Raw genomic sequence first — 25,752 nt, 5'->3', positions numbered from 1 at the left:
CCCCAGCCCAAACACACAATAATTATCTTTTGTTGGCAACAGCTGCTGGGCGCAAACGGGCAGCGGGTGGAACTGGGTCACGGTGTCGGCCGCCGCGAGGATTTAAGCCCCGAACTTTGTCAATGGGATGTGGAAGCTTGGGAAAAGGGGGTGAAAAACAAACACGCAGGGGCTTCCCATAGGGGACAGTCTTCCCCCTTTGGCCTCATCCAGGCTCGTTTTAGCTGCCTGTAGAGGAGCAACACCAAGGCAGAAACGTGTTAGCAAACCCAAGAAATCAGAGTTGCACGGGCAGCTTAAATTGGGGGGGGGGGATTCAGTCCAGGGGTTTGGAAAGAATCGTACATCGAATGAGATTTTTAAAAATGAGGAGGAGGAAGTAGAAAGTGCCTGGACTCCTAAACGGACGACCAGCAGTGGAGACATGGTGAAGGTCAAGGTTGTGTCAGGGTCCAGGGAGCCGGGTGATCCCTGAGCCTGGCATGGCTTCTTCTGCCCTGCTTTGGGCTTCTCCAGAATCCGTTTTTATGGGTCGTGGGGTGCTGCCATTGGGGGCAGCCATGCCCTGGGCACCGGGGAGATGGAACAGAAATTTACTTCACTGGGGAAGGGCTATGGCTCAGTGGTGGAGAACTTGCCTGGCTTGCAGAAGGTGATGGATTTAATCCCATGCATCTCCTGGGAATGCCCACTGTTGAAACCCTGGACATCTGCTGCCAGTCAGTGTTGGTAATACTAAGCTTGATGGACCAATGGACTGACTCTGGCTAAGGGTGCTTCCTGTGTTTTCATTTTGATCAGCCCTTTGTTCCGAAACATGAGGACTATCATCTTAACTTCCTTCTTATGCAAAGGGCTGTGGATGTGAGCTGACCTGGATGGCACCTACTGTACAAATGGGGATTTTGGGGGGAGGGGCCACAGCTCAATGGGAGAGCAGCTGTTTTGCATGCAGAAGGTCCTGGGTTCAGTAGAGGGCTTCTGCGTATGTGGCGAAACCCAGAAAAATACTTCTGGGTTTGCCACATTCGCATCCTGAAGGATACGCAACCAGAGGTGTGTGTATCCAGAGGTACCACTGTATATAAAGAGGAATGGAAAAACTTTGTGGAGTATTTGGCAAATAATCACGTGAAAACGTTAGCAGGATTAAGGTAAATTCAGCAACAGCGTAATATATATAAAAAGGAAGAGTAAAGGGAAAAGATAACTAAATGCATATATAAGAATATGCAGGAATGGTGGGAAAATCAAAAGAACCAGGGAAGGGGAAGAAGGGAGGATGCAAATGGCTGTTTTATTATAAAGTAAGATATGAATGAGGGACACGGGTGGCGCTGTGGGTTAAACCACAGAGCCTAGGACTTGCCGATCAGAAGGTTGGCGGTTCGAATCCCCGCGATGGGGTGAGCTCCTGTTGCTCGGTCCCTGCTCCTGCCAACCTAGCAGTTTGAAAGCACGTCAAAGTGCAAGTAGATAAATAGGTACCGCTCCGGCGGGAAGGTAAACGGCGTTTCCGTGTGCTGCTCTGGTTCGCCAGAAGCGGCTTAGTCATGCTGGCCACACGACCCGGAAGCTGTACGCCGGCTCCCTCGGCCAATAAAGCGAGATGAGCGCGCAACCCTAGAGTCGGTCACGACTGGACCTAATGGTCGGGGGTCCCTTTACCTTTACCTATGTTTCTATATCAGTTCCCCCACTGGCCTCCTAATGAGGGCAGGGATGCTTACAGAAGCACACCTGTCCTGGCTGCAAGGAACAGGTATATCTAGCCCGGTCCAGCACAATTGAAGCCCCCGGACGCAGAAGCCATTAGATGGCCACGCGGCGCTTGCAGGAAGGGGGCACTGGGAGAAAATCGGAACGGCAAAAATACTCGCCTGCACGAGACGAAATCTAACATGACCTCACCGTGCAATCATTTCCCCCAGAGCGAGAGAGATAAAATATCTTGCAAGACAGAACCTCTCTCTTTGCTGCATGCCAGACAATATCTGGTTTGCTTTATGAATGTCTAGGATAAATAAGGAGCCTGCTTGCATGCAGAGGTCCTTCGTCAGCTCCACGGTGCGAGGAGAAATGCAGCAGATAATGGCATTGGAATCCTAAAGCTGCGAAATGTGGCTCATAGCCTCCTAGGCAAAAGAACTGCAGGACTGTTTTGCTGACCGCAGGAGCATCCAGAAGTCAAGGTCATCCTCAAGGACAACAACCCTCCCAGGCAGACCAGGCTTAGAGGAAGCCAATGGCATAGGACCACCCAGTTAGCTTCAAAACTGAGGGAAATGGACCCAGCCCCCTGTCTATTATAAGGTGACCAGATTTTTTTCAATGAATCTGGGGACATTTTTCAACTTCCTATTAATAAACAACAACAACAACAACAACAACAACAACAACAACAACAACAACAACAACAACAACAACAACAACATATTTATACCCCACCCATCTGGCTGGGCTTCCCCAGCCACTCTGGGCGGCTTCCAACAAAATATTAAAATACAATAATGCATCAAACTTTAAAAGCTTCCCTAAACAGGGCTGCCTTCAGTTGTCTTCTAAAAGTCTGGTAGTTGTTGTTCTCTTTGACATCTGGTGGGAGGGAGTTCCACAGGGAGGGCGCCACTACTGAGAAGGCCTGAGAAGAGGACTATTTTGTCCCCAGGAAACGGGGATGTTCTGGTAACCTTAGTCTACAATGCCCCTCACTCAGAGATTAAATCTGTGTATTTTATGTGAGAATTACCTCTTATCCTATGTAGTGAAGAATTTTAGCAGACCAGTTAGCAAAAACCCAATTGGGATGGTGGTTTTATTGCATATCTAGTGACTGTTGTTGGATGATACCATGGCCTTTGGCTAGTAAATTAAAGTTTGTGACGATGACTTTGCCACTCGTGAGAGCTAGTGTGGTGTAGTGGTTAAGAGCGATGGACTCGTAATCTGGTGAACCGGGTTTGCGTCTCTGCTCCTCCACATGCACCCGCCGGGCTCCCTAGGCTTGCGGATAGCAGCCTGTTCTGGGGGCTGGGGTCGGGGGAAGCTCGGGCTTCCCCCGCCCCAGCCCCGTGCCTGGGGGGGAAATAATTCCCCCCCCTTTATCCCCCCCCCAAAAACTAGGTGCGCCCTATGGGCCGGTGCGCCCTATAGGGCGAAAAATACGGTACTTGGGAAAGACCCCCTGCCTGAATCCCCAGAGAGCTGCTGCCAGCCAGTGTCAACACCATTAAGTTGAATGGACCGACGGTGTGACTCTGTGTAAGGCATCAAGGCAATTGCAGGAGAGGTACAGATGGAAGTACGTAAGATGAGCCTGTTGGATCAGGCCAATGGCCCGTCTTGTCCTGCTTCCTGCCCTCAAAGTGGCCAACCAGATGCCATTGGGAAACCTTCGAGCAGGATTCGAACGCAGGAGCACTCTCCCCACTTGCCAGCAATCAGCAATTCAGGCGATTCAGCTTATCATAAGATAAACTGAAATGATGTACATGTGTGGTTATAATTAGCAATGAGACAGGGAATGTACATCTGGCATTATTTTCTATAGTTGTATTGTGTTTGCAGGGATATGTCCTTCAAAGGCCTTCTTCTTTCAACAAGACTTCTAAATGGAGATCTTCATCCAAACTGGTACCTCCATTGGATCTGAATTAATTTTGTGTCTGGTGTTTCAATCTCTCTCTCTCTCTCTGGGTAGGTTTTTTTAAAAAAATGTTTATATATACGCTAATAGCTCCCCGTCTCTCTAATCCACCTACAGACCCCTTGAAAAGTGCTGAGAGTCTTGGCGGACCACTTAATAATTGTTCTGTCCTTCATAATGTGCTTAGCTAGACGCTGTATGGCTTTTCATTGCAATTTTACAGACATGCCACAGACCTGAATGAAGCTCGCAGATGACCAACGGTCTACAGACTGCAGCTTAGGAACTCCTGATATATGCAATTGCTATACCTGTTTCAAACAGCTGACTGATTGTATGTGGAAGTTTTTTATAACATTGTAAATCACTTCAGGATGTCTCATGGGAAGAGATCCATAAACAACATTATTTTTTCAGTGGCATGACTAGGATGAATAACAAGCTGCAAACTCTTAAGTTTGCAATTGCCCTGCAACAGAAAATCATAGCATTCTGGTGTTGAAAGTCCAAGCCTTTGAAAAGAAGGAACCCTTTTGTCCAGCATGGGTCTCGAACCCACAGCCCCAAGGTTAACAGTCTCGTGCTCTACCAACTGAGTTATCTGTACAGAAGCAACTCTGAAGCATCCAGCACCTGGGTGGATCAGATGCAATAATCTTCAACCATTTCAGAGAATAAACTTTAACCGAAACATGCATTTGGGAACTCCTTCCTTATTATTATTATTTTTAATAATCTGGTATATATATGGTAATAGTGCATATATATGGTAATAGTGTATATATATGGTAATAATATGGTAGTAGTGCTTCTCCTGCAACCCATCAGCTGAAAACCAGCGGATCAGAGAAAACCTGATTGGATTGCTCCAAAATCTGGAACGAGATTGGTCAAATTTCCCCCTTTGGACTCAAAGGAGCTATTGCACTGTCCATGCACTAAAACAAATTGCTGTTGCAGTTAGTGAGCAATTGCTGTATTGTTTTATGCAATTACGGTTCCAGCTACAGAAAACCATTCAGCTGAGATAGTTGCAAGATTTGCTCCACCTTAAGGCAGGGAGGTTCCAAAGGGAAAAGAATGGCAGAGGTACCTGGAGAGGAGAATATTGCAGTTCTGAGCCCTCCGCCCGTCTATAACCGAAAGCTCCTTGACTTTATGCCGCGAACTGAGGGTGTCGTCCAAAGAGTCTTCTTTCTGCAGGAAGCATGAAAAGAATCCATTAATAAGCAGATGCGCACATCGACGTTTCAGAACTTCCGGCGCATGCCAGCATCCCGAACATCAATCAAGAACCTTTACCGCGGCGGATGAGGAAAACCCGGAGCCTGCAACTGAAATACAATCAGCTGTTTCATAAACCGGAATGTTCTTTTGGGAAAAGAAAGGGGGGGAGCTATTGGTTACAAGTGTATAAATATTTATCCAGATGGAAAGATTTAAGAACCCGCAAGTGTGCGGACAGTGGGGATCATGTAAAGGCTTTCCTCGCGCACACAAATTACGATATTCTATTTGGAACTGTTTGCCTAGCAGCTGGGAAGACTGCAGAGCTCCGTTCAGGAGTTTCAAAGCCCCGTTTCGTTTTTTGAAGGGGTGGCACTGTGGTCTAAACCACTGAGCCTCTTGGGCTTGCCGAACAGAAGGTCGGCGGTTCGAATCCCCGCAACAGGGTGAGCTCCCATTGCTCTGTCCCAGCTTCTGCCAACCTAGCAGTTCGAAAGCATACCAGCACGAGTAGATAATTAGGTACCACTGCGGTGGGAAGGTAAACAACATTTCGGTGTGCTGTGGCTTCTGTCACGATGTTCCTTTGCACCAAAGGCGGTTTAGTCCTGCTGGCCACATGACACAGAAAGCTGTCTGTGGACAAATGCCAGCTCCCTTGGCCTGAAAGCAAGATGAGTGCCGCAACCCCATAGTCGTCTTTGACTGGACTTAACCGTCCAGGGCTTATTTACCTTTTACCTTACAGCCCCAAGTCAGTGCCAGAGGTTCAAATCCTTGGCATCGCCAGACAAACTGGGATTGGAAAGATTCCTGCCTGAGACTATGGAGAGATGCTGCCAGCCAGGGTAGACAATATTGGCCTAGGAAGAGCAATATCACGATTCAATATACAGACGCTTCGTGTTCAAAAGGGAACCATCGCATACAAACCTATTTTATACAAAGTCAGAGCACTGGAACCTAAAAGAGCACCTCAGCTAACACCAACCAGCTTGGATCCCACAGGTGAAGTATTGGTGGTTGTGCCATTACTGGGGGCTGCCTACTTGGTGTTGACCCCCCACTTGACAGAGCCTTTTCAGGGATGGCTCCCCATTTGCGGAATGCCCTCCCTGGTGTGTTCTCCCTGTCTCCCTCCTTATTGACTTTTGGAAGGAATATAAAAACTGAATTTGATGGCTGGAAAGCACATCCTGAAATCACTAAGAGAAATATCTATTTATCTATCTTGTTTTTGATGTGCTTGCTGCCCCTGACTCCTCTGGGAGGAAGGGCGGGATATAAACTGAATCATTGCCATCAATAACACTCCTCCTTCTCCTCCAATATTGTCTACTCTGACTGGCAGCAGGGGGCTGGACTAGATGACCCTTAGGGGTCCCTTCCGACTCTACAATTCTATGATTCTAGGTCCCTGGGGGTGGTCTTTCCCAGCCGTACCTGGAGGTCCCAGGGATTAAACCTGGGATTTCTTGCTGCCAAGAATGTGCTCTATTTTCGCGCTTGGCCCAGCAATGGTACCCTACCATAGAAGACTTTGGGGACAGATCTAGAGGACTTAGGGTGGGGAAAGAAGCTTCAATTCAAAAGACAACCAACAAAACATTGGGCTGCAGGCAGAAACATTTAGGATTTTTCACCCACAGTCCCAAAAGCTGAGCAATGCAATTGGTTCGGGAAGTACACAAGGGGCTCTCTGAGACATCAGTGGCTCGTTGAAATGACAACAGCTGTCTTGAACCTTGGATGTTATACCTTGAAATGCGCAAATATGGGAAAATGCCCTGGGATTGCTGCACAAGATGAAGGGAAGTCCAGTAACCTTGCACATAAATACAAACTAGTAACATAAAATAGAGAGAGATTCATTCTACCAACACAAATGCACATACTTTCCATCGCTTTAGTGACCTGCGACCTCTCTGCAACAATAAACGGCACAGGCCGAGTGCGAAACACGCATGTAAGGATTAAAGAACCAAGGAATAAGTCACTGCTGCTAAGCACAGTCATTTAATTTACTGAACCTGGGACTGCTTAAATGCATTACAGTGGTACCTCAGGTTACATACGCTTCAGGTTACATACGCTTCAGGTTACAGACTCCGCTAACCCAGAAATAGTGCTTCAGGTTAAGAACTTTGCTTCAGGATGAGAACAGAAACCGTGCTCCGGCGGCACGGCGGCAGCAGGAGGCCCCATTAGCTAAAGTGGTGCTTCAGGTTAAGAACAGTTTCAGGTTAAGAACAGACCTCCGGAATGAATTAAGTACCTAACCAGAGGTACCACTGTATTGTGTTTAATTCTGGAATGCTCCCCCGTAACCCTAATGCAATTGGTTAAATCTGGTCGCATGGGAGGTATCTTATTACAGTCTTGATTTTGTTTTTTGTGTGTAAGTGACTTGACTGCAATGGCCGTATCTCCATGAACACTGGGGAAGAGACAGTGTTACATAACTGTGGCTGAATCTACACAGATATAAAAATCGCTGCGAAAATGCTTTTTTAAAAAAGTTGTAAAATATACCGTATATGGAATTTGCCATTAGCTCATCGGCTCCATCTAGTGCCACATTTGTATAATGCACTTAAAGCGCACTTAAAACATTATATTTGCAGCTGTATAGCTGAGTCCTCTCTCTCTCATAGCAATAAAGGAGAGGCGTGCTAATGTTTCTGTGTGAATGCATGTGACAGAAAGAAGTACGGAAGTTGATATTCTCCTAAAGAAGCAATAAGAAGAAGACTGCTGGAGTGAGAAAGTAGAAACCTCTCAGAAGGAGCTGCATGGCTCGGCTGGGTCATGAGTGCAAGTACTGGAAAGAGAGAAAGAAAGAGTTTGTTTGAAAGTTTAAGGAAGAAGCTGTAAACTTAAACTAAGGAAAACTAAGCCTGTGCTTGGATAAGCATGTGAATTCAAATACTTTGCATATATTCTTCGTTAGTTGTATGTTCTGCAAGTAAAAGATTCTGAATGTTTTAACAAGTGTTCGGACATTGTTTTAATTTCAAGAAATGAGTCTGTATTGCACATGATTTGGCTTCTGAGCTGCAATTTAGATGCTCTGCCAGCAACTACTGACCATGAAGGAAAAGCCCAAATTCAGCTGTGCTGGATCTGCTGAAAAAGAGACAGACTCATTCCTCTCCAGCTACTGCAGTTCTGAGACGAGGAAGTTATTTTAATGAATTTTAAATACACCCAAGGCTACATTAACAGCCTCTTTGCAAGCAGATGCAAACAGGGTGTAGGGTTGTTGTTTTTTACTTCAAAGCACCAGAGCCCACCAACCCCACCTAAGCTTCTGTCCCTTTGCAATAAAACCAATAAAATTTGGGAGCCCAGCGTTTTATCGCTCAAGGGAATACACTGGAACTAACTCGTTCAACGGAAGGTGGGGGGTTTTTTTGAGTGGGGGGCCCAGAAGCACACTTACCTGTCTGGAGTTATTGTTCACAAAGAAGTCCTACAGCCAGAGCAGAAGCGTGGGATAGGCGGGGAAAAAGCGAGCAGTTCAGTGGTCACAGCAAAAAAATAAATAAACAAAAGGAACAACCACAAAACAAGAGAGAAGAGTCAACAGTACAGCTGGGAAAGGGTATATTTATATAATTCAGCGGTGCTCTTCTTCACCCCCTTCTTCTCAACCCCCCCCCCTTTGCAAAACGAAACAAGAAGCCAACAAGCCCCCACAGCTCTCTGGATAGACCAGCTGCGGTCCCGATAATGCAGACCAGGAGACATGGCAAAGTAAACGGAGGTTAGCAAAAGGGGTGCACCAAATCAGACAGGCATGCAGAGGCGGAGACAGGCAACAGGCAAGGCAAGGCTGCTTGTTAGGAAGACGCCGTTTCATTTCGCCGGTCATGCATATTTGCGCCAACGCAGGGCGGAGAATGGACCCTGCACATCAAAGTGAACAAGCAATTATTCCATCCCCCGGGGGCTTGTCAACGCCAAGAGAGATGGCCCAAGGTGGCTGCGGATTCATTATTTCATGGCGTTCGCGCTGGATGCTGGGTTGGTTCTTATGCTACGAGGGCAGGGAGGTTGCTGCTGCCTGCAGCGATACCAGAACGGCGAGCATCACGTAGAAGCGCCATGGAAGTAGCACGCAGCCATCATGGCCAGTGGCCTCATCTGCCTAATCCCCTGCAAAAGCTGTCGTAAAAGTTGGCAGCTGCCACCGCTTCAAAAGGCAACCGACTCCATCGCGTAGCTACGTGCTGGAACCACCATGTGAGACCCTTAGGCAACCTGCCACGGTTCCCTCTGCCACCCCAAGGGGACTCCATGGTACATCTCACTTCAGGCAGAGCCTGCCAAGACTGCAAGCCGCATCCAATTTTGCCGTGGCCTGAATGAGAGTGGCTCCCAGAATCCCCTGCTCCTGTGTCCCTGAGGATTCTGAGAGGAGGAGCACGTTCTCCTTTGGTGCGGAGCACAGGGGGACCAGAGTCGACACACATCACAGATCTCCAGGCCCCCTTTCTGCTTGGCTACCAATGCCCCCCGCCCTGTGGCCAGGTGGGAGGTTTGCCATCTTTAGGAAACTCTCTGCATTCTCCTCAGTGACCTGGAGGCCGTTGACTAGAGCCAGGTCATGAGGTTGGTACGTCAAAGGAAGCGGCAGAGGTTTTCAGAATGCAGGCAATGGTTAAGGCACGAACACTGCCCCCTCACTGCGCTTTCAGAGTATTTGAAAGGAAAGGAACTGTTATGTATTGATTTGAATAGAATCCAAAAGGCAGCAGTCTGATTGGTCCTAGAACAATGGGATTCAGAATGCAGCAGTCTGATTGGTCCTAGAACAATAGGATCCAGAATGCAGCAGTCTGATTGGTCCACAGGAGCCACCCAATCCAGCTCCAGGTGGAAGGGAATCCGCAATCTGATTGGCCTGCAGGAGAATCCCAGAAATAGCCAATCACGTGGGGCCCATTGTGTAAATAATGTATATAAGGCAGGCACTCTGGGGGAACTTCCATTCCTCCTCACCACTATGGGCTGAATAAAGAGCATGAAATCCACTCTCGACTCCGAGTATATTTCAGAAACGGGCCAGCTAGAGAAGATTAATCCTTGGCGGCCCTAATCTTTTGTACATTTGGTTTTCAATCTGGCAGATAAACCAAGGTCTTGCTGACCTTGGCGGCTCTGGACGGATGAGTATGGAGACCAGATGAGCAGTTTCTCTGGTCCACTAGATACAAAAGCTGCTCACTTCTCACAAACATGATATGCCCACTTGCGCTGGCCCCATCTGGGGTGCACCTGAATTGCGGGCAGTGCAAGACATTTTCCTATCCAAGGCAGAAAACTCAAATGGCTCTGTCCACTTTCACTGGGCAAGATCCCACTGGGAAGTCCTCTTGTGCAAGTCCCACTGAAACAAACAGGAGCTGCATAAATGCACCTCTGTCCAAGCCAAATTCTGCAGCGTCCCAGAAGAGCTGGCTCTTAGGAATGAGCTGCCATCTTAGATTTTCTCTGTATATGGGTCTTGGCAGCTCTCCAACCCCTCCAACGCTGAACTTTGCTGAGATATGCCAACATTTCCAAGGTTAGGTAAATATCCTTTACAGAACTGGAACGGAACAGAATGTTAGTTATTGTTAAGCCCATTATACGAGATTATAGGAGGGTAAACGAGTTTGGGTTACAAAGAGTTTTTCAAACCACCAAAGTAAGTTTGGATTTTGTCCCAATACCCAGGGGATTACTTTAACAACTTGTGCGGCTGAGTAATCACTGCAGGAAAACAAAACCATGGATGGTTTTCTATTGCAAGTTTACACAGCATCTCCATATTTAGAGAGGCCTGTTTTCAGAATCAGAGAACCACCATGCAGAAGTTATTTGTGTGATGATTAAGATAATAAAAGAGATTTGGGGGGGGGGGGATCGGGCTACTGGGTCCTTCAGGTCCAGCATCTTATTATTGCAGGGGCCACCTGGTTGCATCAAACGGAAGTCTGCCAAGCTTGCAATCGTCTCCCACGCTCTGAGTCTCAGCTCGCAAACCCTTGGAACCAGGGACCCATTTCTTAGCAAACTATACTATCGTAAGCGGAAAGTGGCCTTTAATTGCGCCATTAGCTTGAAATGCCACAGAAGATGGATGCCAGCCCTCGTCCCATTTCTCATTAGTGGATGGTTCGGGGGCAAAACACTTTCCATCCATCCGACTGGAGGGAGAAGAAAAAGGAAGGCGCTCTTTGGGAATAGCGGGTCAAAGCACAGCAGAGGAACGCTGCAAGTGCTACAGAAATGACTCATAAATTCAGTTCCACAGAGATGGCTCAATGCACACAGCTCTGCAGCCGGCAGCTTTATTGCTTTTGCAGTGTCAGAAGAGAGGATCTTCAAATATATGCACTGTGCAGGGCGGCAGCCTAAGGAAAGTGAGATGCACTTGGCATCATTCAGCTAGTAAAATCTAAAAACTACCTTGTAATAACCAAGGAGAAACGTATATGTTACTGATTCCCTCTTCCCCCATTTTCAGGCTACGTTGGGTTGCTAATAATTGCACGGAAACAGAATTGTTGCTCTTTTAATATTGCACCTTCCCAGACAACTGCTATTTGCTGTGCTTGCTTTTTACTACCACGTTTTTCTGGGGGAGGAAGAGATCGTGGCAAGGCAGTTCAGCAGCGGGGAACTTGTCCCCACCCCAGGATGGTATTGGGGTTCAGCTCCCATCAGCCCCAGCCTGCTTGGGAGCTGATGGGAGATAAGAGGACAAAAGAACCTGGAAGGCCACAGGTTTGTTTCATAAACACTGCAGGGCCTTTTCCGGGGTGGCCCCTACCGTCAGGGAATCCACCTGCTTTAGTGCTGCTTAGGACATTAAAAGCAGCACAAATGACTCATGTTTTCTTCTCTCCTTCAAGGGTGAGGTTCCAAAGAGGGGCAGGAACAGATGCCCTCTCAGTACAAGGGCAGAATGCAAACCATGACTCAGAAAAGGGAGCATGTCTGAAAGTGGCCCTTATCCCAAGGCTTCCAGATTTGCCGTGCAGCTCATGTTTAATCGGCTGATGGCCAGTGTTGTTTCTTATGGTTTCCATTTTTTCCTTTCGTTTCACTTGCGTTGCTTAATTGTGACCCCCCCCCCAAGGAGCACTACGAACACAAAGTTAAGCAACAGCAGAGAAGCTGCACCTGAAAGTGCTTCACTTTGGATGGATCGTGACCACATGCTGTATACGTGGTGTTGGTGAATGGTGAGAGAAATGGATGCATTTCAGCTATGGCGTCACTGAAATCGTGAATGTTTTATTGGTCTAATGCTGCTCTGCTGTGTTTTAATATTATTGCCATCCCTTAGAACGGGTGCTGTTAAAGGTAAAGGGACCCCTGACCATTAGGTCCAGTCGTGACCGACTCTGGGGTTGCGGAGCTCATCTCACTTTATTGGCCGAGGGAGCCGGCGTACAGCTTCCGGGTCATGTGGCCAGCATGACTAAGCCACTTCTGGTGAACCAGAGCAGCGCATGGAAACGCCGTTTACCTTCCTGCCGGAGCGGTACCTATTTATCTACTTGCACTTTGACGTGCTTTCGAACTGCTAGGTGGGCAGGAGCAGGGACCGAGCAACGGGAGCTCACCCTGTCGTGGGGATACGAACTGCCGACCCTCTGATCAGCAAGTCCTAGGCTCTGTGGTTTAACCCACAGCTTACATAAATGAAGAACATTATAAGTTCTGATAAGAACAGTTTAACGGAATCACACGGCTGAGGCTTATTGTTTTTATTTTGATCAGGCATTTTGGGGATTTATATTTTGATTTTATTCTGTGAACTGCCCTGTGACCTGCAGGTACAGGGTGGTATATAAATTCAATGAGTAAATAATAATAATAATAATAATAATAATAATAATAATAATAATAATTTTAAAAATCCCTAATGATGCACAGCCAGGAATGTTAATGCCTTTCAAGTTCAAAAGCTATATGGAAGAGGCTGTTCTTTCATTCCCTCTTGCTATGAGGACAGATTTTTGTGGACAGAAAGTGGCTCAGGGCCAAACCTCCCTGCCCCTCTCTAGCCCTGTAAATAAGCAAGCATGGATGTATTTGTTATTACAAGTGCAACAGGCCTTTTCTGATGTTCATGGCAATCTTCCCTATGCAAATATTTACAAATTCAGGGGGGAAAGGACTTGATTCACCCCGGTTCTGGCTCAGGCGCAAAGGCAAAATGAGACCCACCCCGAACTGATTTGCAGGGGGCAGGGCACCTACCAGAAGTGCGTAAGCAAAGGGCCCCATTCATTTATTTAAAAGATCTATATCCTTCCTCCCGGATATGATCTTTACGAAGACCACTGGCAAAATATAAATATAAAAATAAAAAATAAACTACAAGGTAATAAGAATAAAAATGTGCACCCAGTCACTGAGACCATTCCATTATAACTATCCAACCTCCCAAAATTTCAACACCTCTTGCGATGGTTTGACCCCTTTCTATTTTAACAGTACAAATTCTACAAAGACCTTCTATACCTCCTCAAAATCATTTCTCCTGCATATTCCCCGCCTTACCTTACTAGCACATGTTAATTTATCATTCATAGCTATATCCCACACCCATCCCCAACACAGCACTGAAAATCCTCTACTCGGAGGCAGCTGCCTCATCGCACTTTGGCGCTGTTTCTGAGTCCACTAATACCGCACATTTGCATTCCTCCTCTTTGCCAGAATTCTTAGATTACCAGGAGAATAAAGAGAGCCTAGTTATACGTCTACGGATCCACCTAGATTTGGATGTCAAGATGTTGGTGCCAAATATTTTGACTGCAGAGGCAACGGAAAGCACTTTTCTTAAAGGTTGCTTTCTGTTGCAGTAGTCGGTGAGTCATTAGGAGTTGAAACACACTCTCCGCCCCACCCCACCTGGGTGTATGTGTGCTTAAATCATGACAATGTGCTATAAATATTTCAAGTCGAAATTGTTGGGGGAACTTAAGCAATCAAAGCAACCCAGGGCATTAGAATTCAGCTCAGGGACTGGGATGCTGCCAGAGTCCGCTGGAAGTAAGAGCTTATTGAACAATAAAACTGAGCTGTGTAAAAGCACAGCAGGAGGAAGGGGTGGGGTGCTTCAGACATGATCAAGGGAAGTCAAAGAACTGCTCTGTTCTGCCTTGGTCGGACCACACCTGGAGTCCTGTGTCCAGTTCTGAGCACCACAATTTAAGAAGGATATTGACAAGCTGGAAGGTGTGCAGAGGAGTTTGACCAAAATGATCAAGAGGCTGAGGCCATATGAGGAACAGTTGAGGGATCTAGGTATGTTTAGCCTGGATAAGAGGAGACTGAGATACAGTGGTGCCCCGCAAGACGAACGCCTCGCAAAACGGAAAACTCGCAAGACGAAAGAGTTTTCCGTTTTGGAGGTGCTTCGCAAAACGAATTTCCCTATGGGCTTGCTTCGCAAGAAGAAAGCCCATAGGGAAATCTCCGCCGGCCTTCAGAAGAGGTCCTGGACCTCTTCTGAAGGCCGGCGGGGGGCAAAAGTCTTTGCTCCCCCCGCCTGCCTTCCCGGGACAGCGGAGACTTCTCCGCTGTCCCGGGCGATCTGAAAATGCTGGCGGGCGGCTGCCGCCCGCCAGCATTTTCAGATCGCCCCGGGACAGCGGAGAAGTCCTTGCCCCCCCCAGCCTTCAGAAGAGGTCGGGGGACAGACTGTCCCCGGACCTGGTCTGAAGGCGGTTTCCCTAGGAACGCATTGATTGATTTTCAATGCATTCCTATGGGAAACCGTGCTTCGCAAGACGAAAAACTCGCAAGAAGAAAAAACTTGCGGAACGAATTAATTTCATCTTGCGAGGCACCACTGTATGAGAGCCACCTTCAAATATCACATAGAACAGTGATGGCCAAACTTGGCCCTCCAGCTGTTTTGGGACTACAATTCCCATCATCCCTGACCACCGGTCCTGTTAGCTAGGGATGATGGGAGTTGTAGTCCAAAAACAGCTGGAGGGCCAAGTTTGGCTATCACTGACATAGAAGATGGAGCAATCTTGTTTCCTCCTGCGCTAGAGGCTAGGACTCCAACCAATGGCTTCAAGTTACAAACAAAAGGAGATTCCATCAGGAAAAACTTTCTGACAGTAAGAGCTGTCTGACAGTAGAACAATCTCACTTGGAAGTTGGTGGGCTCTCCTTCCTTGGAGGTTTTTAAGCAGAGGTTGGATGGACATATGTCATGGATGCTTTAGTGGAGATTCCTGCATTGCAGGGGGTTGGACTAGATGTCACTCGGGGTCCCTTCCAACTCCACAATTTTACAATCCTAGGACCAGTATCCCCCTATCCTTCTGGTGTCTGTAGGCAATATGGGACAGCAGGGGTCATTTTGTACCCCATTAGATTAATACTGAGGGCGGGGGGGGGGGGAGAACCCTCATCACAAATATCAACAGGTTCTGTGGGGCGAGGGTTTTTGTTCTTTGCTCAAGGTGATTTTCATTTGCAGAATGAAAACTGGTAATGGCAAGAAGAAGAGGAGGAAGAGTTTGGATTTGATATCCCGCTTTATCACTACCCGAAGGAGTCTCAAAGCGGCTAACATTCTCCTTTCCCTTCCTCCCCCACAACAAACACTCTGTGAGGTGAGTGGGGCTGAGAGACTTCAAATAAGTGTGACTAGCCCAAGGTCACCCAGCAGCTGCATGTGGAGGAGCGGAGATGCGAACCCGGTTCACCAGATTACGAGTCTACCGCTCCAAACCACAACAGCACACTGGCTGAAATTTGGTGACAGGAGACAATAAATTAGGAGGACCCATATTGCACACTTGCTTCTGTGCTAAATATATTTCAACCCACCTTCTTGGAAGCTGCCAAGTATAAAGGCAGCCTTGTACCTGCACTTTACCTTTTGCCAAACACTCCTCAACGGCTTCATACCTGGAACCATTTCTCCATCTCCCAAGCATAAAGACCCGCCTCCCTCAACCTGGTGCCTTTGAACTACAGCTCCCATCACGCCTAGACCCAGAACCTCCAAAGATCACTAGGTTGGTGCAGGCTGATCAAGAGCAATGAAGACCGAAAGTTGCTCTTTTGGACTTCAGTGCTTGGTAACTCTTGACATCTGATCTTGCTCCTAAGATGGTGGGTCATCCTTCCCTAGATTAGCATCAGGAAGAGATTAAACTTGCACCTTCTAAAGAGCTTACTGGTTGACGCTGCTTCTTCCCTGAAACTGTGTCTGAGTCCTCAACCTTCAGAGCGCCATGGGATTATTCCACCAGACTAGACAAAGCTGATTATTCTTCACATTAGCGCCAGATCCTCCTCTATACTCTGCTGTCGTTTACTTACACACAGATACACACTTCCTTATCTACGCTTCAGATTCAAGGAATGAAACCCTCTCTTCAAAACTGGGCTGGGGATCCTGTGGCCCTTGAGATATTGCTGGACTACAACTCCCATCATCCCCAGAGCCTTTGGACATACTGGCTGCAGAGGCTCATGGGAGCTGCAGTCTAGCAACACCCGGAGGTCCACAAATGCCCCACCTCGGATTTAAAAGAAATCCAAACCAACGGTCTCTGCACATGGATTCCTAAGCAAGGAAACAAAACAAGCAAACAGGCAGCAAACTAGTATTGAGCGCAAGTCAACCTGCAAATGCAAACCTGAGAGAAAATCTATACAGCTTTCTGTAGCATGCTGCGGATATTTTGCCTAATTTTTAAAGCATTTGTGTGTGCTTATATGGCAGGCGGATGCACACGACTCTTCCTTTTCTTTTCTTTTAGGTGAGCTTTTTGACTGCACAGGAAAAACGCAGGCGCATCGAAGCAACACCACTTGTGTTATTGGGTTGGTCCCTGCAAACGCGGCCGCTTGAGGTCCAGTTCAGACTTCACGTGAGAAGTCAGCACTGCGACCAATCAAATGGAGACACCGGTTTGCAAACACTGCGTTGGGAGAGGCACGCAGCAAAGGTTCTCTAAGGAGCTTTGATCTTTCGCAGCTCCCTGTCGCAGCACCCTCCTGTGTTTACAAGCTGGCGACAACGGTGTATGCAGAGACCTACTTCCGACGCAAAGTGTGCATTGCCCAGGTGTGTCCTTAAGGAGAATATAAATAGCCTCTTGCACAGCTATTAGGATTAGTCTTCAATAGGAAAAAGAAAAAATGCTCTTCCCTTTGGCTGCCTGAGAAGAGAAGAGCCCCGGAGACAGTCACTGGGGACACTTGCATAGGGAAAAAAGAAAGCATTTCCTTGTCAGAAGAAGTGTACAGAAGAAGAAGAAGAGTTTGGACTTGATATCCCACTTTATCACTACCCGAAGGAGTCTCAAAGCGGCCAACATTCTCCTTTCCCTTCCTCCCCCACAACAAACACTCTGTGAGGTGAGTGGGGCTGAGAGACATCAGAGAAGTGTGACTGGCCCAAGGTCACCCAGCAGCTGCAGGTGGAGGAGCGGAGACGCGAACCCAGTTCACCAGATTACGAGTCCACTGCTCTTAACCTCTACACCACACTGGCTCTCTTCCCCCGGCTGCCATACCTATTTCACTTGATGCATTGACACGAAATACATGTTTGCACAATTACCACGTCTACACATGACTGTGTGTGTGTGGTTTGTCCAGTGTGAAAGTGCTTTATATGTAGCAAAATGTGCAAGAGGGTGCATTTGGAAATGTGGATTTCACGAACTGTGTCTGTGTGATATATACACGCAGAGCAGGAGAGGGGGCTTAGGTGCCTACAACTGGGAAATTGGGTGACTGTGGGCAGGTTGAGATGGCAGAGCAGTTTCTGCTCATTCTTGACTTCCTGGTTTAACCAGCAACTCCTTTGCAGAATGATTCTTGGGTGCAGAGCTGTTTGACAGTGGAACGGTCTCCCTTGGAGGTTTTAAAGCAGAGGTTAGATGGCCATCTGTCATGGATACTTGTTCCAAGTACAACTCAAAGTGTTGGTGCTGACCTTTAAAGCCCTAAACGGCCTTGGCCCAGTATACCTGAAGGAGCGTCTCCACCCCCATCATTCAGCCCGGACACTGAGGTCCAGCGCCGAGGGCCTTCTGGCGGTTCCCTCATTGTGAGAAGTGAGGTTACAGGGAACCAGGCAGAGGGCCTTCTCGGTAGTGGCGCCCGCCCTGTGGAACGCCCTCCCATCAGATGTCAAGGAAATAAGCAGCTATCTTATTTTTAAAAGACATCTGAAGGCAACCCTCTTTAAGGAAGTTTTTAATATTTGATGCTGTATTGTTTTTAACACTCGATTAGGAATCGCCCCGAGTGGCTGGGGAAACTCAGCCAGATGGGCGGGGTATAAATAATAAATTTATATATATATTCTATTATAACTTAGTCATTGTGGTTAGTATCCACTGAATAGTCTCGTCCTTTGCCCAATCCTCTTTTAAAGCCACCCAAAATTGTGGCCATCACTACTTCCTGAAGCAGCGAGTTCCACAGTTTAACCATGCACCGTGTGAAGAAATGCTTTCTTTTATCTGCCGTGAATCTTCCAACATTCACCTTCTACGCTTGGGCCCAGGGTTCTCCTCTTTCTCTACACGAGACATAATTTCAGACAACTCTATCAAATCTCTTCTTGTCTTCCTTTTCTACAAAGTAGAACGCCCCAAACAGGTTACATTGCGAACAGTTCAGAGAAATTACCAACTGGGGGTGCGCGGGATGATTCCCATGCAGTTAAATCTGTGGTTAGTTTTTAGCCATTCCCAGCAATGTTGTTACTCGTCACTTGAGCACAGTATGCATTGCCTCTCAAAATGCTGTCACACGGCACACACTTCTCCCAAGACCTCCCCTGTCAGGCTAAGCGCCAACCATCAAAATCACCAACACGGACATGCCAAGAGGCGTTCAGGTGACAGGACGAATTAAAATGGTGTTACACAAGTAAATGAAGGATGGTAAAAATAAAAGCCAAAATGTTGCATTCCAATGATCACCCGACGGAGGCGGTTTTGGACCATCTTACAAAACACACACGTTGGCAGTACTCTACCTGCTGCCTTTGGTAAGCAGAGAAGGTCCTCTCAAGGTCTTCCAGATCTAGCACCTTGAACACCTTTGCGTCATCAATGCCAGCCCATACAGTGCCTTCCAGCTTGTTCTGGGAAGAAGGGAAGAGGATGGGGTAAGCACCACTTATCCCACACAAGCCGCCATTTTGTAAACTGAAACCATACGCTATAAACTTATGGACTATGCAGAAGTGGCGAAACTTACCGGAACAATAAGAAATCAAGATAACAAACTTTTTATAAAAGAAGGGAAATGGTTTATTGCATATTTACGGACAAACTGTAAACAGATAAAAACACTGGCAGGATTATTATAATAACCTGCGGCTACATAAGAGTAAATATTTAAAGAAGATAAATAAATGAGTAAGTTAAGCTAATTTGGATATGCAGAAGATGTTAAAAATAAATTTAAGGAACCGCAGAAAGAGGGGGAAGGACGCCAAGTTTTAAAATGTCAAAATGATGGTAAAATCAATGAAATGTATATATCTGAAAAGTATAAATATATTTTTTTTCTTAAAGAAACCATATGCTATGGGAACAGAGTCCCTTGTCAAGGTCACCTTTGCCTTAACACACAAATTTGGGTGGATTTGCCAGAGGGATAAAATGTCAAGTGACCTCTCGCTCTCTCCAGAATAGTCCATTTAGTCCAGAAATCTGCTTCAAGCAGAAGATAGCAGGATGTCATAGGGAAAATGGCGGCCTCAAAGCCCAACGAGTCCAGCACCCTATTCTCACAATGGCTGCCAAGACCCCTGTAGGAAGCCCGCATGATGGACCACAGCTTCCACCAGCCCCAACCAACACAGCCGTGCTTGGCTAGGGCCGACTGAAACACCTGGAGGCCAGCAGCCAAACGACAAGTTGACGATGGCCACAGAGGAGGACCGCACAGCTAGAAGCACTTATTCACACACCATGGAAGAGGCTCCTTACCTCAGGCAGCTTGGACCAGTTGAAGGACTTGAGAGCGTTTGTGGGCTGCGGGATGTTCTTCCTCTTGAGCGCTGATCCCAAGGGTGCTCCCGGGGCTGGGGTGAGGCCGCCAAGTGGAGGTGGCCCTGGCGGAGGAGGCGGTCCACCGGGAGGCGGTGGCGGCGGAGGCGGTGGTGGGACAACCCCGCCAAGAGGTGGTGGTGGCGGAGGGACCGGGAGAAGAGAACCTATGGAAGCTGTTGGTAAGGGGCCCCCAGGAGCACCTGGTGGCAGAGGGGGCCCCCCTGGGACAGGAGCGCATATTGCTCTCTGGAAGAAAAAGAGGGGAGAGAGAACATACGGTCACTGCAAGGAACCTGAAAAATATACAGTCATACCTCGGTTACAGACGCTTCCCATTGCATTTTTTCGGGTTACGCACCTGCCGAAACCCAGAAGTACCAGAACGGGTTACTTCCGGGTTTCGGGGGTCGTGCATGCGCTAAATTGCGCTTTGTGCATGCGCAGGAGCACTGCATCGCAACCCGAGCGTGTGCAGACGCGCCGCTGCGGGTTGTGAACGTGCAACCCGCACGGATCACGTTCGCAATCTGAGTGTCCACTATATAAGGAAGTTAGATGGCATTCAGCCTACCAGTGATGGATCCAAAACACAAATCGCCACGAAAATTGAAAATGAGGAGGAGAAGCAAGGTTTGATGTAGAGAAAGTGAGGAATCTCCACCTGGCATTTGGGATGTGAGGGATAGCAGCAACAGGGAAAGGAAAGTGGGGAAGAGGTTCCTCAAGCCCAAGGGTGAAGAAGCTATGGTTCTCTAGATGTTGTTGGATTACAATTCCCATCATCCTTGATCATGCCGGTAGGAGCTGATGGGAACTGACAATCCTGCAGAATCTGGAAGGCACTCTGTTGGCTACCCTTGCCCTAGCTTAGCTCCTTCCCCCATAATGTCTAATTTATCCCAAAATTGCAAGGAGTGCAGAAAACTAGTTTAGAAAATCGTGCTGGGGCTGTCCAGGATGCCGTGAGAAAACTCTTCTGTTTTAATAGATGACACTTCAGTGCCTTTCCTTCATCACTGGATAACCTTAGCTTCTCTGTCCATATGGAGCATGGCTCCTCGGATTGATGGCACAGCACCCAGAGGCAAACTTGGGTCCCAGAACCTTTGCTGACTGCTGGTGTGAGCCTGTCCTCACTGAAGTCAAGAGGCAAGGGTCCATGCTATATGAAGTCTCCTTCACCACTGGGATCCCATAGCAAAATAATGCATTGCTCCACAATCAGTTGATATTCCTGAAATACTGGATGCCCACCGACACCAAGGAATTACCACCTTCTCCTTCACAGAAGTGTTCAACTTTGGGCCCCTAGATGTTGTTGGACTACAACTCCCATCATCCCCAGGCAGCTTAGCCAATGCTAAGGGTTGGCGAGAGTTGTCAACATCTGAGGACTCAAGGTTGAAGAACGCTGCAAAGCTTAGAGCAGCTTATATTGTGCTCTTTGTTGACTCTCATCAAAATCCACCCATGCTTATCTTCAGCAACTCTACAGAACTGGGTGATCCCAGACTATTCAAGGTAGTGCTGCCATCTTAAATTCTCCTCTGAGAGAGCAAGATCTTAGCTGGAGTCTCACTCAGGCAAAGATACGAGCACCTGACTTTGGCCTCTTTCTCCTCTCAGTGACGAGAAAGGTCCTTGACCTTTCCGTATCAAGTTCTGTAGCTGAACCTTTTCTTTCATAAAACCAGTCTTATAGGTTCAGGGGGTCAGTTTAGATAATGTCCACAGGTGGTCCTGTATCTGTGAGGTTAGCATTTACAGGAGGAAACATGCTAAACCAGTCAAACCAGTTTCTTTGTTAAGGTAATGCCCGTAGCCGCTCACCTACCCACCACCGACATCTTAAAGAGTGAGCTCTGTTGCCATAGAGGCAAATGGGCGGGTCTCTTCCTGCCTCACCTGGCTAGATGCCAGGACATCCTAGGATGGGGAACAATAGGTGCATCTATGAGTTGGGTTGATGCTGGAGACAGAGGCTTGTAATGCTCTGTCCTGGCCCCAAATTTCCCTGGAAACCTAACAGGGAGGCAAGATCTGCTGGTGTGTTAATGCAGTGAACCCCTCCCTCCTATGCTCAGGTTGTGTATATGTGTAAATGAAACCATATACCCTAAAGACACCACAGTCTCCATGGACCTTCTGTCCAAGGAAACTGAACCCAGCGGAAACATGGGAACCTCTGGAGTGTCTTGCTGCTCGGAGACTGGGATTGTGTGCGACACTAGCTAATGGCGAGATCTGGCCCAATCCCACGTTAGACGGCCTCACCCTGCTCAGTTCGTGGATCTGCGCCGTGAGGTCTGCCACTTGCTGCTTGACTTGTTTATGCTCTGACAGTTCTTTTTCCAGCTTCTCCTTCATCTTATTCAAGGTCTGCATCATCTCCTCTTTTTCCTGGGTCTTGACGTCACACTCCCGCTCTTTCTTTTCCAGCTTCTGCTGGAGCTCGTGATGTTCTTTGTGGTAAGAAAAAGGGACGGGAGATTAAACTGTTTGAAAGGTCAGTATTGTCAACACTGGCTGGCAGCAGCTCTCCGGGGCTTCAGAGAGGGGGCACTCCTAGCCACCTTCTGCAATCCAGAGCTGATGTTCTGCCACTGAGCCACATCCCCTCTTCAAGTTTCTGATTTCCTGCTGCTCCTGCTCCTGATTCTTTGAATTTGCTCCTTTCTTGATAAGGATTACCTTAGGAAGTTGTGAACTCTGGTTCCTCCCACCCGCAAAAAAGCCCACGTCTCCCTCCGAGAAATGCTCAAGGGAGGTGAAACTGTTTGTCTGTGTAGCAGATGTCTGGATTATGGCCAAAGGGAATAAACTTGTGTCAACTAACCAATTGCCTCCAAAGCCACACTATAGAGGTTCTAACTTCCGTACTCCTCAACCCCAATGGTTATAGACCAGCTCCACATGACCCTCAAAGCTCAGGCTTACTACTTAACCTGTTCTAACTCCTGTCCACATGGCTAGGAGGAATCTGGGCCTCCCACCTCCATTATGTCACTTCCTCTCACAACCATAAAATGCAACGATTCGCCTTAACCAGAATGAGGCCACAGCTGCATCTAGCTTAGAACCCCAACTGAGGTTGGCTCTCCAAAACTTCGAGCATATTTTTTTCCTCCCACCATAGTCCTAGCTGCCCAAGATCCTTTGAACCTGGTGCCTTAAGCAAACCACTCCACTATTTCCCCCTGTGGTCCTTTCTCCTACATATGGTATGCTTCACCAAAGGCCTGGTTGTCATGGTAACCCTTCATGGATGGATGGGGAACGCAAGGCCCTGCTGCTGGACTCCAGCACCCATCAGCCCCAGTCAGCATCACCAGCAGCCTTGTAAGATGGAGCTGGAGTCCACTCCTTCCTCATCCTTGATCTGCTTTACCATACACCTATCCTTCTGGTTTAGGCCGGAATGCTTGTTTATTTTTCATCATTCACCTTTTCTCATCTTTTCCGCTTGTTCTTTCCATTGCTTCACTTCATTTTCATTAACCAACCTGGAAAGAAAACAAACCATGAAAACAATAAGCACCACATACAATAGGAAACGAGGATTAGCCTGAGGTTTTCACCCATATGCATTTGCTCAATTTGTCAATTTCCCTCCCACAAAAGCTTTTACAATGGCAATGTTTTGCTTCTGGGTCGCTAGTCCTAAGGTTGGGCTCACTCGGTGTTGCCAGGTTATTTTCCAGGAGCATTTAAGACAGCCTTTCTCAACCTGTGGGTCCCCAGATGTTGTTGGACTACAACTCCCATCACCCCTAGCTAGCATGCCCAGTGGTCAGGGATGATGGGAGTTGTAGTCCTACAACATCTGGAGACCCACAGGTTGAGAACCACTGATTTAAGAGATTAGGAGGAAATCTAGACACTTTCTAGACACTGTCTGAACCACTACAATGCTATGAATCTTTACCAACACCACTCCTTATGGTAGGGTTGCCATATGTCTGGATTTTCCTGGACATTACCAGGATTTCAAAGGCAGAATTGATGTCCGGGGGCGATTTCTGAAATCAACCCTGGATCAATTGAAAAATCGCATTTTTGCAAAAGCTTAACAATTTTGGTGTCTTCCTAAAGAAAGCTCCACAACTTTCAGGGTGTCCTGGTTTTTACTTTCTGAAATATGGCAACCCTACCTTATGGGATGAGGTTATCAGCCATGAAATGTTGGCAAACGAAAGCAGACTCTTGATAGGGAAGAAAAGTGTTTGAAAACCTTTCAAGGCGGCCATTCTCTTACAGGATTAGAAACAGGTTATGCTAAATGGATGAAGAGGGCTGGGAGCACGAAAAATAGGAATTGCCTTTTCTGAATGTAACAAGGGCCATGGGAAGTATCAATGCATGGATAACTTTTGGAATTAACTGCTCAAAAAGGAGATCAGAAGACCAACCTGTCCCATCCATGTGAGGATTTTCACAAATTTGGGGAAAACCTTAGAACAGATTTATGGGGTGCATAGGGGGAGAATATTCTGTCGCTCAAACAGAAATCCATGCAGGGAAAAACATTCATTTAGCTCTGTGCTAGAGTCCGCTCCAGATAAATTAATGGTTGGTCTATCACCTATGATGGCTAAAAATGGACTTTCCATGGTTCAGAACAGTAGCGGAAAGCGGTAGGGCAGGAAACAGGGAGTCCAACAGCAGGTGGCGCTAGAGGCAATGGCAGGCATGGACAACCAATGCTAGTTTTGCCTCCACTGGCCTCCCTGCAGAGGTTACAAGGGCAATACTGAGACCAAGGAAGAGGAAGTTGACAGGTAGAAGCCCCCACCCCTCAACTGGTTGTAAGCCAGAAGGCAAGAAGCTTCTACTGATCCAGAGGTTGCATGACATTTATTGCTGACATTTATTGTCAGGGGCAACAGTGTGGAGAGGTCTGTGTTACTGACTTCATGTACAACATATGGGAGTCCTGGAGCCGTCTTGTTGGCAGCTATGGAGAACAGGTCTAGATGGACTTTTTGGACCCAACTCAGCAGGACTCTTCTTACCTCCTTAATTTTATACCACAGAGTCCCATGCTCTCGAAACACAGTTTGTACAGGCAGGGACCGATTTTTGCGGAGGTTACATTCCGGATCCTGCATAAGGCCACCCCATTCCACCCCCGCTCATTTTGGTGGCATTTTTGGGTCACTTCCAGGTTTGGTCTGGTGTGCGCATGCGTGGTCATACACATTTCAGACCAGCATAAATTGGTCGCTGCCTGTATTTGTGATCACAGGGAACATATGTTCACAGTTATCCGGGGGAAACACAAAGGATTAAAACTGAATGCCTCACCCCCAACTGAGGACGGAGGAAGGAGAAAAACCCATCCCCGTTTTAGACTTATGTAGTCCATGCAATCACAATTGGATGGGATCTCTAAAGATCATCCAGCTCAATGCAGGAAACCCAACTTGGAAGCACGTGCCTTTTTTTAAAAAAAAGATGTTCAAAAAGCAAAACACACACCAAATACAGAATAAAACCAGGAAAGAAAGAGTGAAAGAAAGTCTCCTAATTTAGCATTTGGTTCAGAAGGAGGGAGGAAGAGGGTCTTACATTCGAACAACGTTCTTAATATTAAAGTTCTCCAGGGGTGTTGAGTCTGGGTCCTGCCCTTTGTCGTTCTGAATAACTATTTGTTGTATGATGCGGTCGAGCAGCAACCAATAATGGACTGTGTTGCCATTTCTCTTATCTAAAGGAGGCGGAGGAGAGATAGAGATTAACAAAGACTTTCACATGGGAGAATGCATGCTAGACCCCCGCAGCAGAGACCCAGCGGTTTTTGCTGAAATTCCTGCTGCTTCC

General features: G+C 47.4%; 1 protein-coding gene across 2 annotated transcripts in view; it reads right to left on the bottom strand.

The window, feature by feature from the left end:
* DAAM1 (dishevelled associated activator of morphogenesis 1) overlaps window positions 1-25,752 on the bottom strand; it is a 174,980-nt gene that overhangs the window by 21,636 nt on the left and 127,592 nt on the right. The window contains exons 11-17 of one of the 2 annotated variants that reach the window (XM_053397548.1): window positions 25,501-25,639; window positions 23,377-23,435; window positions 22,207-22,394; window positions 19,870-20,178; window positions 18,909-19,016; window positions 8,316-8,345; window positions 4,740-4,843 (exon numbers count right to left, since the gene is read on the bottom strand). In XM_053397548.1, the coding sequence (XP_053253523.1) occupies window positions 4,740-4,843; window positions 8,316-8,345; window positions 18,909-19,016; window positions 19,870-20,178; window positions 22,207-22,394; window positions 23,377-23,435; window positions 25,501-25,639 (937 nt within the window). The remainder of the gene's footprint in view (window positions 1-4,739; window positions 4,844-8,315; window positions 8,346-18,908; window positions 19,017-19,869; window positions 20,179-22,206; window positions 22,395-23,376; window positions 23,436-25,500; window positions 25,640-25,752) is intronic. The other variant, XM_053397589.1, reaches the window with a different exon arrangement.

Source organism: Podarcis raffonei, chromosome 1, assembly GCF_027172205.1.
Source record: "Podarcis raffonei isolate rPodRaf1 chromosome 1, rPodRaf1.pri, whole genome shotgun sequence".
NCBI classification, from domain to species: Eukaryota; Metazoa; Chordata; class Lepidosauria; order Squamata; family Lacertidae; genus Podarcis; species Podarcis raffonei.
This window is presented reverse-complemented; position numbering and strand designations above follow the sequence as displayed.